Source organism: Hipposideros armiger, unplaced genomic scaffold (genome assembly GCF_001890085.2).
Source record: "Hipposideros armiger isolate ML-2016 unplaced genomic scaffold, ASM189008v1 scaffold_391, whole genome shotgun sequence".
NCBI lineage: Eukaryota > Metazoa > Chordata > Mammalia > Chiroptera > Hipposideridae > Hipposideros > Hipposideros armiger.
Genome location: NW_017731741.1, coordinates 1,092,642 through 1,111,701, shown reverse-complemented (window position 1 = coordinate 1,111,701; position 19,060 = coordinate 1,092,642). Strand labels below are relative to the sequence as shown.

Genomic DNA, 19,060 nt, shown 5'->3' with positions numbered 1-19,060 from the left:
GGATCCATCAAGGCCAGGTGATCCACAGTCAGCCATGTCTGACGAGGGAAATGGACTTCCTGGAAAGGAGACTGGACCAGGGGAGCTCAAGGACTGGGGTTGGTGGCAATCTGGAATGACATATTAGTGATGTCAGATACCATTTGGAACCCCACATATATTTTGGAGGGATTTCACAAGGGGCTGGAGCTCTGGCATGAGCAAGTAGGCTCATTTATCTATAAAATTTAGATATTAATGTTAATAGCTCATTCTTAGCCTCAGGCTGGCGAAGCTTTAGGACTTTAAGATTACTCACGATACCATTTCTTTTTTTGAAACCTATTTGGGGGTATTGCTTTCTTTTTTTTTTTTTTAACAAATCTGAGTACTTAGACATATCTGGTACTTATGAGAGTTATATTCATTCATTTAACAACTCTTCACTGAATAACGTCCATGCACTTGGGAATATGAAGACGTTAAAACAGTCTCTGCTTTCAGGTGGTGACTAGGAAATACATGGTAAATAAGTATTAGTTTAGTAAAATTTGATATACAGATAAGTTATGGAAATTTGTCACCTTTACAAAGGGAAATTTATGGCCCGTTTTTAGGCCAAAAAGGGAAAGGTAGAGAGTTCTCCTGGTTTCTGTTTCTCAGTTGCCTTCAACTCAAAATAATCTTTATGCAGAAGTGGCATGTTTGGGAGTGGCATATTCTGATCTCCTTCGATATTGATGTGGATTACTTTTTTCAGCTTTTAGTTTATTACTTGTTGCAGTTACTTACGTTTCTTTCTCTGCTATTAGGTGATCAGTTCCTTAAGAAAAAGACCTGTCTTAGTCACCTGCTCAACCTCAGGAGGGAGCTCAGGCATTAAATATTAGAGGAAACCTATTGTACCTCTCTAATCAGTCCATAATTGCTATGGGTGTGCAAACCAAATACTCAACTTGCTAGAATTATTTTAATTCTATAGCTTTATGACTTCTTGTGTATGATATATTGTGGTCTTCGCTTCCAACTGCATTCTAGGATGCATTCAAGACAAGACAGGTGTTACTGTTTGAAGAAAAGGGTAAGTTAATTTGAGTGATGCACCCAACTAATTTTCTTAATGCTTGGTTTCTTTGTACTTAAAAGAAAAATTCAGTAGACTTCTGGTTCAAGGTCAACAGTCTTTTTATTTTTTTTAAAATAATTAAATTGCTTTTTATTCCATTTCATTCGCAACCAGGGCTTCTAATTTGCAATAACTAGTAGCTGGTTCCCATTTAATTTGTGGGCATGAAACCACTGTTAAAAATTTGAGACTGCTGCAATTCGACTTAAAAATTAAAAAGCAAAATAAATTAAATATCTAACTGTACAGATGACCAAGGTGTTGTTCCTGTACTACTCGCTGTTTCCAAATATTTTGAAATCAGAACTCTGTGTTTTGAAAGCTCTTTGCAAAATTAAACACAAGGATCCCCAGGAGCCCTAGGGCTGCACATGCTTTCAGCCGGGGCCCCATCTCCCCCTTCAAGGCATGGGACTGGAAGGCCGAGCCACGGGAAATAACTGAGGGCAGCCAGAGGCCGCAGGGGGCCGCCCCGCTCCAGGGCGGAGGCGGGGCCTGACAATCGTGGGGCTGAGAGGCGCCCTCGCTCTCCGCGGCGCCGGGGTCACGGCTCCCCACCCCTTTCCTCTCCTTCGCGCGGCCCGAATCCGGGTCCCAGCCGCGCATCGGGGCTGCCCCTTGCGCTGGTTCCGGGCGCCCGGCCTGGGCATGCAGCTTCAGCGGGGACTGCGGCTCTTGGGGCTCCGGGCCTACGCCGGCCCAGCTGCCGCGAACGGAGCCCCAGGCGTCCGCCGCGGCCCCCGCCCCCGCGCGCTGTTCGTCGGCTCCCGGCCCCGCCCCGGTCTCCGCCTCCGCCTCCGCCTCCGCCTCCCGCCCAGCTCCAGGCCGCTGCGCTGGGCAGCCGCCCCCGCTGCGGGTCCAGACGCGCCACCCGCTAGCGCCGGCAGCATGGAGCGCCCCGGAGCGGGTGAGCCGGGGCTGCAGAGCGGGCGGGTGGGCAGACAGGAGCCGGGGGCGTGCGCCCCGCTTAACGCTCGGCCGCTGGGAGGGGCCCCCGCCGGCGTTCCCAGCGCGTGGAGCGCGACCCCACGCCCGCCCCAAGCCTCCTCTTCTCCGGTCAGAACGGATCTCACTGTTGGACCGAAGAATCCAGTGCAACCAGGGTGTGATCAGTGCAGGCACTGTTGTTGCGACGGGAGGCGTGGGGCGTGAACCTGCCCCAAGTTTCAGTTTTAATTCCCGCTTTCTGAGCTTGTGACCCTTGGTCCAGACTTCATGTCGACACACGCGCTCCGACAGCGTGTGGTCAGCAAAACCCAGAAAAGCTCGATTTTTATTCTATGTCACAAACATTAAAGACCTGGCACTGTTTCGTTTAGGATTTTATTCTAGGTGTAGAAATGACTTTATTAATCTGGCGCCAAATCCGTAGTAGTACTCATAATATCCAGCTTAGGTCAGCATTTACTGTGAACCTAAACTTTGCGGAAAGCTCTTTAGGAGATGGACTTTCGGTGAAAGGGACGAAAAGCCAATTAGAGAACAGGTGCTCTTCTTCAATCTCTGTAGTGTAAACGCAAAAACATACAAACAAAAACAAATAAGAAAAAGCATTAAAATGTTCAATTGTATTACATAATAGCTGTTATAATAACTAGCAGAGATATGTTTACAGTTATCAGGGGGATGAAATGATAAGGCCTTGTGGGTGGGTTCGTAGGGTTTGTGTTTTTGAGATAGCATATCTGGGTCTTTTCCTGTCTCACATGAACAAACCTTATGTTTTTGGAGGTTACTGTTTCCTTATATTCCTTTTCAGGTATTATTAACTTATTTTGCCCATTTCTCTCTAGTAATTTGGAATGTACTTTTGTTTTCGTTTTATGATGAGGAAACTAAACCATGGGGGTCAGGTGATTTGTTGATTATCACACAGTTCTCAGCATTTATCCAGATGTAAGATGCTACTCTTTTTAGTCACTAAGCCAGGTCTAGCATGCATGGCATTGACCCTTTCCATTGGTTCTGGAGGACTGTACATACTGTTGGGTTGTCGGAAAAGTCATGATGCATTTTTGCAATGAAAAACATAGAAAAAATACGTCGTGAGTTTTCCGACAACCCAATATATATACCTAGTAGAGTGAACAGAAGAGTCTTACTTATTTTACTATCCAGGAAATTACTAAACAGGAAATTTGCATTTTGTGTGACAAAGAGCAAACTATTTATCCTTTTTTCCTCTATTGGGCTGTCTGTGATGAAGGCCTTTGCTGGAGTGCACTTATATTTGAATTTAGTGCATACTTCATGCATAGTTTTATGATACTTTTAAAATGTGTATGCATTAATTGTTTTCTTATAAAAGTAATATTCTATTTAAAACATTTAAATAGTGGAAAGTGGAAAAATACAAATATACTGAATACAGCTATGTCAGTATTTAGAAATACCCTGTTTTCCCCAAAATAAGACCTAGCCGGAAAATAAGCCCTCGCATGATTTTAGGTGCCAAAATATGGCACCTTGGCATACTGACTATTTTAAGCTGAAGGAGTTTGTGGAAAAGGCACCTTTCTCCCTGAAACAGGTCATAAAACCCTCATGTGAGGGGTTCGTGCCCTCCGTATCCTGGAGGAATCATGCTAGGGCTTCTTCTCCGGCTAAGTCTTATTTTCAGGAAAACATGGTAATTTATATCCTTTAGCCTTTTCCTCCATAATTGTAATTGTAGAGCATATGCAGTATCATCTTTGCCTTTTAAAAAGTCAGTATTATAAACTTTTTTCAGTTTTTCAGTCTGCATAGCCATTATTATTAGTTGCCATTAGGGTGAGTATGCTTTGTTTAACCATTTCCCTGTATTAGGCATTTAAGCTGTTCTGCTTTTTCTTTTTTTGTTTAAACAGAGCTGTAGTGAATCTATGTCAGCATATGTGATAGAGACCCAGATATATCAGTAAGAAGAACATTTTCTTGGCTCTTGATCTGTTTTGTTGCCAGACTGCCTCCTGAAAGGATGACCTCAATTTTCAGCACTATAAACTGTGTATGTTAAGAGCCAGTAGGGCATGTTGCTTCCAAGGACAGGTTTTAGAGGCATAGCGACTAGATTTAAATTCTAGCCTGAAGACCTAGCTAAAATCTTGTGCAAGTTACCTAATTGGCTAGTCTGTAAAATCAGTAAAATAACAATACCATCCTGATAGCATGGTTGTGTGGATGCAATGAGTTACTATCTGTAAAGTGCTTCCAGCTGTGCCTAGTATATAGTCTATGCTCAAATGTCAGCTGTTGTTAGTAGCAGTAGTAGTTAGCCAATTTGATCTTTATTAGTGCACTTAGCAGCATTATTTTTATTTGGATTTGTACAAAAGAATTTTATTTTAACTGTGGTTAGTTAATTTTAAGTACTCAAAACAGTCAACTTAGAGTTTGAATGCTTTATTTTAGGGTCAGTTATTTTAAGGCAGTTTTCCAAAAGCAAAATATTTATACCGGCTGTAAGAGAACGTGCAGTTATGATGGATGTGTTTGATTCATGTCTGCCAGACTGTGCCCAAACACTAAAGCTTAGGGAATTGGAGGAAGGCTTCTAGATTTGAACCCTGTTGAGAAACATTGCTCTATAGAATGACCGGCAGTTCTTTCAAGAGTTACTCGGAAGTGGTATTCTCTTTTTTTTTAGTTAATAATTTGTATCTTCAAAAATTGTTTCAATTATTCTGTAATTTAATGTAACATAGTTTGTATTTCACGTTCTAGACTCCTGTTGGTTTTGACATAATATTACACTCAAGAGTTTATATATGCTTTGTTTAACAAGATGGAGAATGATGTTGGACAAGTCATATTATGCTTCAATTTTTATTTTTGTGTCATATGGGATAGTAGTATCTTTCCCTGCTTCCTCCTATAAAAATGAGATCTGTGATGTGCTGAAGCTGCCATTAAACACCAAGAATTATTTTTTTCATGGACACTGAGATAACTGTATTGCACTATAGCTTGAGTGACTTATTAACCACTCCCAAGTGTGTACTTTGACTGTTCACTACAAATATATTGATCACCAACTGGGAGCTGAACACTGTGTTAGGTAGGCATTGAGGAATCAAAGGAGAGTAAAAGACAGCCTTAAGGAAAGCAGAGTAGGATGATCATACTGAAAGGGGTGTAAATGAGAATAGCTCCCCCTTTCACTTTCAAAAGAGCCATGGTTTGGGCGGTAAATTGTTTGATCCCTTCAGCTTAGAATCTAATAGGGAAGACAGACAACTGGACATCTCTAACATGATGGATTTATACTTTGACTGGAAGAAGCACTAGGCACCCGGAAGGAGACTGTGTTACCTAACTCAGCCCTGAGCTAGGGATCAGGAAAGGTCCTCGACAGTAAACGTCCCAATGTGATTTTTTAGTTTGTTCCATCAATGTCAATAAACCAAGAAACGTCTTTATATTGCTAGTGGTAACTTCCGTCCATGTAAAGTTTTAGAGTTTTTGTAAAATTGTTCCATTTGGCGGTGGTATATATTGGTTTGAGAAGCAACTAAATAAAAAAAATAATGATCCAAAAGTAAATCCGTCACTTCACTGATACTGTATGGATCACTAAATTCAACAGTTACACCTGAAATATTTGAATAATCCTCCAAGGTTGGTGTAATATCCTTTTCATTCCACTCTTCTTCAAAATCACTTTCACTATCCAATTCTATTACATTTCTTTTTTGCTGTTTTTGTGGGCTAATATCAGATTCATAACTGTCTTCCGATAAACTATCATTTTTCAGATCACTATAATATATTTCAAAATCACTCGGACAATCAGATAAAGCGTCTGCATATAATTCATTGAAAAATTCTTCACTGTCATGATCTGTCAGTATTTTTGCAATACTAGAATTGTGATAAAAACCTAAATATCAAGAAAAACATATATTTTTTTATAATAAAGTGAACATGACTGAACACGATGAAGAAAGCTTTTAGGATATCCTATATTACCCTGAGTTTTAAAACCTGAAATAGCTAATGCAAGTGCAAACACGAGTTAACTCATGAACGGTCAACAACGTTTGAGCATGAAAACGCGAATTAACTCATGACCGGTCAACAATGTGTTAAGCCGCCAGCTTGCCTTGTATCATTACCTGAGTGCCACTATTATCACCATTGTCACTGCATATGATTCTCCTTTAGATAAACTAAGCATTAAACTATTTCAAGAACTTTTCTCACTAAAAAAATGACTAAATTTAATTCATGTTATTTAATTATTCTTCTTGCCTTCAAAATGTGTTATTAGAGCACAGAGGTCAGCCTCCCTACCCCATTCCGCATAATGCCAAGAACCTAATATATTTCCAAGTGGCACAGGGACTTTGTAACTAGTGTGGAGATGTTAGTGTTACATGGGCCAATTTTATACTACTGAGTTCTTCTCCCCCATCCCCCCAGCTTTATTAAGGTGTAGTTGACAAAATGTATTCAAAGTATACAGTATAACAATTTGATGTGAATATACATTGTGGAATGATTACCACAATCAAGTGAATTAACCACATCCATCGCCTCACATAGCTTTTTTTTTTTTTTTGGTGAGACTGCTTAAGATATACTCTTAGTAAGTTTCAAGTATATAATACTTGACTATTAATAACTTGAGTATTAATAACTATAGTCACCATTCTGTACATTAGATCCTGAGAGTTTATTACTAATTTCTTAGACTGAGAATAAAATAGAGAAAAAAGTTGGGTTTATTTCATTTCATTCTGATTTTCATTCAGCCTTGTGTATATTTAATTGTACAAATACTGCTGCTAGCTAAGTATAAGCTACATGGTCAGTGATAATTCTTTATGTGTAACTGCATGTACCCAAAGGTAAAAGTTATGTATTTATCTATTAAAACTTTCGTATTAATCTATTAACATTTTTAAGTGTAAACTGCATTTGTATTTTTCAATGCAAGCATAGAAATAGGAAACATTTACTTGTTCTTACAGATTTCAAATTGTTGTTATTATTAGACTCAGAGTAAACTGTAAGATTTTTTTCTTTTTTTTTTTTAAAGATTTTATTGGGGAATCGGGGGAAGGGGAACAAAGAAGTTGCTGTTGTTTTTGTTCTTCAGTCTAGTTGTGGAGGATGTTGCTTCACTGGCACAAGCTGGCACCATCATTGTACTCTTCCCGGGTGAGGCAGATCAGTCGCCGGCTTCTGGACGGCCGCTCACGGCGGCTGCTGTCCACTCACGCTGGCTGCCGGCTACACACGGTAGCCCACTGCAGCAGGGGACTGCAGCCCATGCCGTCGCTGGCGACCCATGTTAGCCCAGCTCCAGGTTGAGCTGTTGTTCAGCATCTTAGCTGTAGAGGGCCCTCATATGTGGGATCTGAACTGGGGCCCTCTGGCGTCCCAAGCCAGTTCTTAACCATCGCGCCACTCGGCCGGCCCAGATTTTTTGCTTTTTTTAATCATTGAATTTTCAGAAATGCATATTTAGAGCCATGTATTTTTTACTGAATTTCCAATGTTAATGTAATAATGGAGAGGAAAAAAAATTGAAAAGTCTTTATTGAAGAAAAAAGAAATATGGCCAGAACTTATACAAATGAGAACACACAGTGATATTGTTAATATAAACATGAAAAAGACTGACAAAACCTTGTTGGTTTGTTTTCAAAAGGTATGTGAAAAAATAAAGATTTAGAATTAAAAACATATAGCTATAAAAGATCATGAAGATTATTGATTAACTCAGTCTTCATCTGACTGGAGTACTGTGCTTCAGAAAATTATTAAAGCTGTTTAGCATAAAGTGGATGATGGCATAAATAATACTAATATAAATAGCTTTACAATATATTTAAATACAAGTTATACCATTTCTTAACAGATGTTTATATTGAATTCAGTTAATTGAATTGTTTTAGTTTAGGATATAAGTTAAATAATACATTTTTCTTTTTGTGATATGTTAAAGGAGAAATAAATTCCAATGAGTGTGAAAATGTGTCAAGAAAAAAGGAAATATCAGAAGAATTTGAAGCCAGTACTGTGGATTCCCTGGTAGATGTGCCATTTGCTACTATAGATATTAAAGATGATTGTGGAAGTAAGTATTTCATTAAATAAATATGTATTTAGAAGCAATGAACAGTAAATTTAGTGATAGAGATTTTTCTTCTTAATAAATTACTTTATCTTAAATCTTTGTCATGTTTTGAGTTTGGGGTGTTAGTTAATAGTTATCCGTTGGTATTTTATTGTCAAAATTTTCGCAGATAATACTAAGACATGTGTCACAAAATTTTGGGCCAGATCATTCTGTAGTTTATAGCAACTTCAGAAAATAATGGACCAGAACATACCATGTTTTATAACCTCCTCCTTCATTTATTCTGGAGTCATTTCTAATTTCAGGAGTACCTATCCATCTCACAAATGTTTACTGGCCCTTGGATATGTGCCAGGCACTTGCTAGGCATTGGGAGGGTCTCCAGTGAACAAGACAGACATTATCCCTTCTCCCATGGAGTTTAACAGGCTAGTGTTGAAAACAGTTTAACTTTTAATCATTTATGTACTTATTAAATTGACTAGTCCTTGAGAGCGCCATCCATAAACTTTAGAGATCCCATGCTTACTTGATTGAAATACTGCTGGAACTACATACATATCTAAACCTGAATTCCCTGTCATTGTAAAAACAATACTGTACATGGTGTTCGGTGTTAGCCCCACTGAAAATGTGACAGATTTGCCTGTTATCTAGATTACCTGTGAGTTGGAGAATAAGGAAAAGCACCAATGTATTCCAAAAACATTTATTGACTGTGTACTCTGTGCTACTGTCTGTTTGTGGCCTTATGTAGAACCTTGCTATGCTTTGATACAGTTTTATCTTGACAGGGGGGTCTATAACTGGACACTCCATAAGAAAGTATCTAGTTCAGTCTCTTCATTTTTGAGAAGAGGAAATGAGACTCAGAGAAGTTAAGTGAATTACAAAAGTCACACAATTAAATAAAACTAGTTATACAACCTGTGATTTCTGATTCATTAGTCATTTCTTCGATAAACATTTATTGGATGCCTGACAAGTGTCAGGTATTGGTGCCAGATATTGGGAATATTGAAACACATGACAATATTGAAATGCATGACCATGAAGAAACTCATAGCTTCACTGGGGAGCCAATACATCAGCAGCTATAATCCCATCAGATGAATGCCGAACAGGATGCTGCGGGAGTACATGGGGCAAGGATGTGTGTGGGGAGGCGTCTAACCAGGATGTGGGAGTAGAGGATGTCCTGGAAGGCTTCCTACAAGTTTGACAGCAGTAAGAGGCCTGGTAGATAAGCATGAACTGTCCAGGGGTCTTCCCTCTGCGCCAACTGTCCTTGAACTTAACCGATCAGCAGAATTTCCTGTGGACTTACATAAAAGTACAGATTCCTCTTTTCCACCTCTGTGGCAGGCCAGGGAACCGTTTTTGTTTTATTTTTTTAAACATCCCATGTGATTCTGACCCTCAGCCAGTCTCAGAAACCCCACTGCTCTCTTATCACATTGTATTTCGATACAGTAAACCTGGTTTATATTTTGGGTAAATGTAAGGAGAGAAGGATGCTTAAAATGTATGAAATCTCTGGTATCTTACTAGTCAATTTTTCATATTCCATAATCCCAGGGGAAAAGGACGTATGAAGAAGTGTTGGCTAAGTGAAGGCATGGGTTTCCCACTTTTTTCCTTTCCAGCTGGCCTGTAGAGAACAGCTTTTGTGGGTTTCACAGCTCTTAGCAAACCTTTATTTGTAGAATTAGTTAACGTGTTAAGTAGAAGATACCCTTTGGAAATGAGAGGCAAGAGTATCAATGATTTAATCATGTTTTCCTCTTTATACTCTACCTTTTGAGCAGATAAAATGAATATATCCAAAAAATGCAATCACTTCTTCCTGACTTCATTACTCTCTGTAATTTGGATATAAAAATAAAGAAGAAATCTCCTGAATAATCATGGCTGTGTGCCCATGGTGGGCATCTCCCATCCACTCTCCTTCCCTCTGATCCCCATTGCAGTTTCTGAATCACTCCCATTGGAGTGCTCATAAGTTAGACTGGAACAAGACGTGAAACATGTTTATCGTTCCAGCTATAGGTACTTTTAACTGACACATATCTAATACATATGAAACAAACTGCTTCTGCTAGGTATTGAGAGTGATACCACCAGAATCCCAGAAAGCTAATAGTGTTTCTGTGGCTACTGTATTTTTACATCTGCACTGGTGAGGAGAAACAATGGCCCCTGGACCAGAAACAAGGAAAGAGAGGTCAGTGGTTCTGTGGTCCATTCTTACTTTGAAAGGCACAGCTGCTGCTTCAGAGGGTGGGCATTGGGAAGACTGACCAATTCTTCATATGATTAGAGATCTTTTCTCTGCAGTATATGGTACATTTCTTACCAAAGAAATGATGTCATATGTATAAGTTAGGGACTCAGGTCCATTTTTAGCTATATAGTAGTATACCACTTTTTGATAGTTCAGACTTTGTCAGTTAAAAGTCTTTGTGGGTTAGCCTAGACTCCAAACCACCATGTATAATATTACTTTTATGGGAAGATATATTTCAAATTCCAAGCTCCAACTTATATACAGTCAGTGTGGAATAAGAAACAGAAAACTTGTGTTTTAAGTTTTGGCTACTTCATTTTCTTCTTGTGTGACCTTGGACACAAAGTGTCCTGAGTGAGCTGGGTTTCTTCAACTGAAATGTGGATAATTCCTCATGGTATTACTGTACAGATCAAAAGACATAAGGTGTATAAGAAGGAAATAAAAAATGTAAAATAATGTACAAATGCTACTTGTTAAACCTTTGAAACATATCCCTTAATTATTTGGGGACAACTTGTCCTCTCATTTTTATAATAGCATTTACTAAAACACTAAGGAAGAAATAGTAAAATTCTTTGCAAACCAGAAATTACTAGTTTTTTGTAAAGTGAGATTTTTATAGAAATGTACAAAAACTGGAATTTTCGTTGTCAATCCTTAAACCCTAAGGTAGATATAGTAATAGTGTTTGTGTTTAAAACACAGGACAATTAGTTTGTGACTCCAGTGGATTTGGGGCTTTCTCTTACATTTAGTAACATGGAAATTGAATCAGTTGAATGGCTCTGTGGTAGACAACAACCTTAAAATTCTCAAGTAGCTGGTTGCCTTTGGTCCTTTCAGTTTCCTTTGGTGGGTGGAAATTGTGAGTTAGCTGCCAAGAAACCCTTGCTGATAGAAACCCTGGCAGAGCAATGGGGAAAATAGTTTTAACAAGAAGAACACCGTGGGAAGGGGGATCCTTGCCAGTAAAAAAACTCCCCGAACGTTTGTTTCTGAGTGTCTCAGTTGTCAACTGGGTTACCTTCAGTGTGGGTAGAGTATCATGATTAGGTAGGTGTTGTGTTGTCACGTTGGCTGAAATGGGTCTTTACAGTCTTTTGTTTTTGAGAAGAGACTACGTGTTAGAATATAACATGTTAGAATATTATGTGAGAATTAAACAAAATATATTAGCTATGTATATTAAAATACAAATATATATTAGATATAAAATATCCAAATGCATATACAAAAGGAAATCTTTTAGAAATGTTGGGGAAGCCAAATGTTGGAGTACAACCTGAGCCACACCTTCTAGCTTTATAGGTCAGACACGATCTGGGAGAAAATCCGGTATTAGTGAGCTGTTGATGGGCTCTGGATGGGTCTGTTCTCTTTACAAGAGGAGGTGTCAGTGGTCAATTGGTTAGAAACCCAGTGAACCATGTGGAAAATGGGGTTGCTGTGAGTCCTGCCTCTAAAAGTTGAATGAGAGTTTGCAGTGGAGAGTTATTCTACTGCTGATAGGAATATCTTAGTGTGCATCTTGTAGAGTGTAAATTTGTGGAGAGCTTTAGTTTAATTGACTCTACTCTCTTAAGAGAATCACAGTCTTTAGCTACCAAGCCACATTTAAATCAAGATTCAAGTTTTTTTTAAGTCACATACCTTTCTTTCCTAAGTGGAATTCAGTTTCCCTCATATTGAAATTATTATACTTATTTTACCTTACATAGAATTCTAACCTTGTAATTATTGGAGATTTTAGCGACATGTAAAATTATAATTTTGTTATTTGTTAGCTAATACTATTAGGTTGTATTTTTTTTTTAAATACAGTAAAACCTTGGATTGCGAGTAACTTGTTTTGTGAGTGTTGCGCGAGATGAGCAAACATTTCTAATACATTTTAACTTGGTAAACGAGAGATGTCTTGCAATATTAGTAATTTGTTTCCAGAGTGAATTATGCTTGCAAATGAAGGTATTAATGTACTTGGTTAAGTATTTTAAAATATCAATTGAAACTTAACCTTTACCTGAAAAAAATTTTTTATAGAAAAATACTGTATCAAAAATATATAGAATCTCAATACCTTGTGTAGTAAGTGATTATCTTGTCAGTTTTTAAAAAGGATAAGTTATGTTTTATGTCTTTTCTGTAATTGATTGGGAAAGCATATTCCAAATTTTATTATGAAAGGGCATAAGGCAAATTTTTGTACCAAATTATACCAAGGGTTGATATCTTTTTTAAAAGGAAAACAAATAAAAATTAGGAAAGCCCAATAGACACATTAATTCATCCAACACATAATTATTGAGTGCCTGCTATGTACCAGGTACTATTATTTCTGTGGGGAAAAGGTTTGTAGAAGATAAAGTTCAGTTAGTAAACAAAAATATGGAAAGTTATTTAACTTCATAAGTATCAAAGGATGCACATTAAAATATGATTGTGACTTTCCAGATTGACAATATTTTTAAAAATAATACTCAATGGTTGTCATGTCATATCTACATTGCTTCAGACAATGTGTTTTCAGAGTCGTTTTAGAATGGAGTTTGTTGGGATCTCCAGCAATGTTCCAACATAGAATAGAACCACTCATGGGATTCCTAGTATGAGGACATCATCTTACTTGTGGAAATAAGTTTAATTCATAAGTATGTGTGTCACAGTGTCTTTTAAATAACAAAAATATTGGGGAAAACCACAAATGTCCAAGATTAGGGAATGGTTGAATAAGCTACACTAGTGTCTTATATATTACGCAATTATATAGTATGAAAATAATATTTCTGAGAACTGTTACAGGGAACATTTCCTATGTAAAATGCAGAGTGAAAAAGTAGTGGGAAATGTATGTGCTGTTTGTTTATAATTGTGTAAACACTTTATGTGATCTGTCACTAAAATTAATAGTGATTGTATTATGATAGGAGCCTTATGAGCAAAGTTTTTGTTCCTTTCTCTGATCTTCAAATGTTATGAATGTTCATGAGTCTTTGTATGAAATAATACAGTTAAACATTTTAAATGTGGTTAAAATCTTGCTTTTAAAGGAGTAAGCGTCATTGATTCAGTAAATAGAGAGCTGCATAAACTCATTCCTCTGATGTTGTCCTCTAAGGTATTACTAATAGGGTTAAATAAACTGTGGTGGTTAAAAGTGAGGGCTGTGGACTCAGACTGTCAAGTCTGACTCAAAATTTGCTCCTACACTTTCTTATTGTGTACTTTGAGCAAGTGCCTAGGCTCAATTTCATTATCTGTAAAATTGGCATCATAATTGGATAGTTCTTATAACTGTGTGGCACAGAACTAGCCTCTGTAAAGTTTTATTAATTTAATCTCACCAAAACTTTTTGCCTAAATATATTTGATAAATTAAATATTAAAAAACATTCCCTTGAGCAATATTTTATAATAATATTATTGAGTGCTTCCTGCACAATGCTAAATGATTTGTATTTTCTTTTTCTTTCTTTTTTTTTTTTAAAGATTTTTATTGGGGAATTGGGGGGATAGGAACAGTGCTGGGGAATTGGGGGAAAAGGAACAGACAAGTTGCTGTCGTTTTGTTCTTCAGTCTAGTTGTGGAGGACGTTGCTTCACTGGCCCAAGTTGGCACCATCTTTGCGCTCTTCCCAGGCGAGCCACATCAGTAGCCGGCTTCTGGACGGCTGCTGACGGCGGCTGCTGGCCGCTCACGCTGGCTGCTGGCTACACACGGTAGCCCATGGCAACCCACTGCCACAGGGGCTGCAGCCTACTCCGTTGCTGGCGACTCACGGCAGCCCAGCTCCAGGTTGAGCTGTTGTTCAGCATCTTAGCTGTGGAGGGCAGTGTAACTGGCCCTCATATGTGGGATCTGAACCGGGGTCCTCTGGTGTCCCAAGCCAGTTCTTAACCATCGTGCCACTCGGATGGCCCATGATTTGTATTTTCTTAATCCTCACAGCAACTCATTGGGGGGGTAATTTTTTTATTTTATTTTATTGATTTACCAAAGATTATTCAGATAGTAAGGGGGGATAATTCAATGAAATATAAAAGGTAATATTCTAAGACATATAATTAAGGAGCTTGAGAATACTTCAAAAACTTAGCTTAAGTAATACAAAAAAAATGAGAAGAAGAGCAAAACAAAATCTAGTTTATTCTGAGCCTTTTGGCTAGGGGCAAGTGCGAAAACAACCAACAATAACAGATGGACTACCTAATTAAATTAATTTCTCCCATAATTCATACCCTTGTAGTTCTTTGAGGGAATACATAAAACGTTAGGAAAAATTAGATAATTTACATAAAATGACATGTAGAGCTTTAGGTAAAAAACCATGCATGAGTCAGAAAGTTATAGTCTTTGTCAACAAGACCAGATTCATTAGAGCACATTAAATGACTACTGAAACCATGAAAATTAACAAGTATAATAAATTAAATTTATGAGATGGGTTTACAAGCTCTATTGCAACTCAATTTTTTTTCTAAACAATAAAGTTACTCTAAATTATCCAGTGAAAGATCCAGGCACATGGCCAAAGCTTTCTACATTTTGCTTCTATGGTCACTGATCTTTAAAGTTTTTATTAGTAAACTAGATATTACATGAATGCTTTGTTCATTATATTTTCATATATTTTATATTTTCATAAAAAGTAACAGCAAACTGCATTTTAGAATTTAGATTATGATTTCAATGTTAGAAATAAAATGAAGTTTAGTAAGGAATAAAAGGATTTAATATTCTGGCTATACAAATACATTACAAATAAAAGACAAAGAAGATGTGAAAAGAGAAAAAAAGAGATATTGGGTTTGATGTGTAACAAGGTGACCATTAATCAGCAGGACTTACTGAATTAAAAAGAAATATACGCGTATTACAAGATTAAATAAAACTAGTATAGCAATAAATACTCATAGGATTTTTTTTTCCTAGCTCTAATCAGATAATTTAAAACGTTGCCCCTGTCTGTGATGCCTGCCAAAAGAAAATTTTAGATAATCAAGATCAAAAGAAAGTTAAATAGTTATTGGTAAGATTGGAGGAAGCTAAGGGAATTTGAAATACCCTTTGCTTCTTTATTTTTACCAAGAGGTTGTATTCTGAATTGGGGTTTTTACCTTATGTCATTCTTATGATACCAGAATTGTTACGAGTTGTTATACATTAATAGTATCGCCTTCAGAGATTATGATTTTCCTTCTCTGGATGTCTATAAAATGGACTTATGGAATGTATGAAATGGCAAAAGTAGTTGCTACAGACAGAAGGACAGTTTAGTTTCAAACAAATAAGGTATAAGACAATTTAAAATGCTGAAAGTTTCAGTGGTCTTTTAATTACCATGTTATCTGTAAAATTGGCATCATAATCGAGTCTGTTCCTCTTCATAGTATTGTTCATATTGAGTAAAATACAGGAAAAGTGATTATATGTCTTATGTTCACAAGAAATACATTTTATATTGCTACCCAATACACATGGTGTGCAAAAAACTCAAACTTCATAAAGTGATGCTTATACGTACCATAAGCAATGTACTGTCTATACTAATTCCATTCCATTCCGTTCTATTCCAGTCCAGTTTTTAAAAAGTACTTTTTTATTATTTTCTAAGTTGATTTCATAACCAACCAGTAGGTTGATACTTGCAGTTTGAAAAAAGAAAAACTAAAATATAGGTTTAGGATTCTCTTTCCACTATGTTAATTTTATTTAATTTCACCACAAAATGTCCTAATTGATACAGTTAACCGTAAGTATCTTTATCACAGATCATGGAAAACTAGAACTAGAAGATATCCTGGGCAGAGATTATTGGTCCCTTCCCTGCCCACTGGTTGTGTGGTGGTTTTTTTGTTTTTAATTTCACTGTAGAAACTTTCAAGCATACTCAAAAGTAGACTGTTAGAATGAGCCTCATGTATTCATCACCTTTCTCACTGGGTTATTTTGAAGTAAATCATAGATATTGTATCTGCAAATACTTTAGTATGTATCTTTAAAAGATAAGGAATCTTTTTTAAAAAGCATATCCAAAATATCCTTAACACACCAAAAAATAACAGTAATTCCTATATAATCAAATGTTTTGTCAGTATTCATATTTCTCTGAGTCATAATTTTTTTTAAACTGGTTTGAATTAGGAACCAAAGTCTATTCATTATATTTGATTGATATATATCTCTTCAGTCTCTTTTTATCTATAGATCTTTTTTTTTTCTGTGTATGTGTGTATATGTGTGTATTGTTGAAGAAATCAGATTGTGTAGAAGTACCCATATTATGGTCATTTAACGTATTTCTCTACCCTTTGTCTTTCCAGTGAACTGGTAGTTAGATTAGGAGGTTTGATTAAGTTTTGGAATATTGACAAGAACACTGCAAAAATGTTTTGAATTTCCTATTGTGTGACATCACGAGGCACATAATATTTGGCTGTCTTGCTTTTTTGTGATGTTAAGATTGATCGGTGGCTTCCTATCTTGTCACCTGATGTACCCATTATTAAAGTTCCTGTCAGCTTTCTATCTAATGGATTTTTCTTTGATGATCTTTGGCTTGATCCATTACTCTATTAAGGATTTCAGAACGGTGATATTTGAACTCTATCCTTTTGCATTTATTAGCTGAAAATGTCTATGAAGAACTTCACCTTAGGTAACTGATTCCCTGTATGACTATTTGGTTATAAGAAAAGACAGGATGAATACTTGACTTTTTTATCATCAGATTTTTAGAATAATAGTTCTTTAGACTCCTCCAAAAGTGACCTGTGAGTTGTTGGTTTTAATTTTTCTTTTGAGTATTACTTTGAACTGATGTATTTAAACTTATTTGGTGTACTTAACACTACTGAAGTTATTATTCTATTTGATGCTCAGATTGTCCCATCGTTGGCCAGTGTGGGGGACTTTCAGATTGGCTCTAGAGACCTTCTGACATGTTCCTCCAGAGTCTTTGAATTTCCAAGCTCCTCTGGTACATTCTGTGCCCCAATGTCTATGAATCAGCCATGTCTCCAAGGATTGGCCAGGTTTTTAAGTTCTCAGATAAAGAAATGAAGTAACATGATGGAAGGATGCTTGTTGGAAGACTAGTTTTTGGGTCAGTGCCTCTTTCATTCTCTAGTGCTGCCTCTACAGGACTAAAACAGACATTGGTTGTTGCCTAGCCCTTCCGTTTTTCTTTTGTAGATTACTTTTTTCACATAGGTATAGTAGGATAACTCCCAGATACTCATTATCCCAGCTTCCTGTGCTGCTTGGCATTCGCCCTGTGTCCTGATTTTGGACAGTGAGATGTAAGAGGAAGGATGCTGAGAATTTATTTACAATCTGTAATTTTACTCTAAAAACTGAGTGTTTTGCTTTTGAAATTTTTTTTCAATATTATATTTAATTTTCAAAAACCTGTTCAAGAATGCGCTTCATTTTCCTTATTCATAGAGGTACGAGTGGTCTGGATAATGCAAAACAATGGATAGTTTATAAATCATCTCAGTTTCTTTTTGGAGTCCCTTAAATGATCTTAACAGATATAGAATTTATATCCCTAATTATGTTTAGCTTTGGGTAATATTTAATAATTATAATTACTAAGAATAGTGCTTATTTTACACCAGGAAGTAGTCTACAAGCTTTCATGTATTAACTCAATCCTCAAAATGACCCTATGGAGATAGCTATTATTATTATCCTCAAATTATAGGGCAAGAAACTGAAATAAAGAGAGTTCATGTGATTTATTTAAGATCACACAGCTAGTGGGAGAGCCAGGATTCCCACCCACACACTCTGGTTCCAGACTATATTAAGATTGGTTTCTATTTCCAGGCTACCAGTTTACTAAGAGCAGATGGAGGTGGGCTAGAAATGTATTTAGAAATCAATTTAAAATATATGTAGTCCTTCATTAGCATATTTTGTGGCTTCTGTTCAAATTAGTATATTTAATTGTTACTCCAATCAATTGTGGGATTTTTTTTAGATGCCTAAAATTATAAGCAGCTCATCAACATATTGATTTGATTTTCCATATTAAAAAAATTGCATGGGAAATAAAACTCAGTGACATCATCTGAGGCAATTCAGACAATGCTCATAATATGGGTGAGAATGCTGCAAACTATTTCTTAGCTGTAGAATTTATAGCGTTCTAACAAGCTCACATGTATAAAGAAGCTAATAATTTATGTTTCAAATATGTATTCTCTGTGAAGACACATCATTTTAACCACATTAATAATGTAGTAGTGAAACATGTGCAAACACCCCAGGTCATTTTTCCTTAACACATAATGATACAGTCAGACTTATTACTCAGGTCACCTTGCTCTTAATTTACTTCTATCTTCTAGGTCTCACAGATATAGGTTAATCCTAGAAATAAAGCATATCATTTTCTACAAACCTCTAGTTTCAAATTTTAAACATACTCTACTATTTTTTTTTTAGAAGTTAGCATTAAAATACTGTTTTAAGTGACATTCACTTAAAAATTGTTGGGCCGGCAGAGTGGTGCGAAGGTTAAGAACTGGCTTGGGATGCCAGAGGACCCCGGTTCGAATCCCACATATGAGGGCCAGTGACACTGCCCTC

General features: G+C 36.8%; 1 protein-coding gene across 12 annotated transcripts in view; it reads left to right on the top strand.

Moving 5' to 3' along the window:
- Positions 1 to 1,599: 1,599 nt before the first annotated feature.
- Positions 1,600 to 19,060, top strand: part of AKAP7 (A-kinase anchoring protein 7) — a 122,081-nt gene continuing 104,620 nt past the window's right edge. For 3 of the 12 annotated variants that reach the window (XM_019663502.1, XM_019663503.1, XM_019663505.1), the window contains exons 1-2: positions 1,894 to 2,012; positions 8,040 to 8,171. In XM_019663502.1, the coding sequence (XP_019519047.1) occupies positions 1,994 to 2,012; positions 8,040 to 8,171 (151 nt within the window). In that variant the 5' untranslated portion in view covers positions 1,894 to 1,993. Of the gene's footprint in view, positions 2,013 to 8,039; positions 8,172 to 19,060 lie in introns of all 12 variants that reach the window. The other 9 variants (XM_019663500.1, XM_019663504.1, XM_019663507.1 and 6 more) reach the window with 8 other exon arrangements.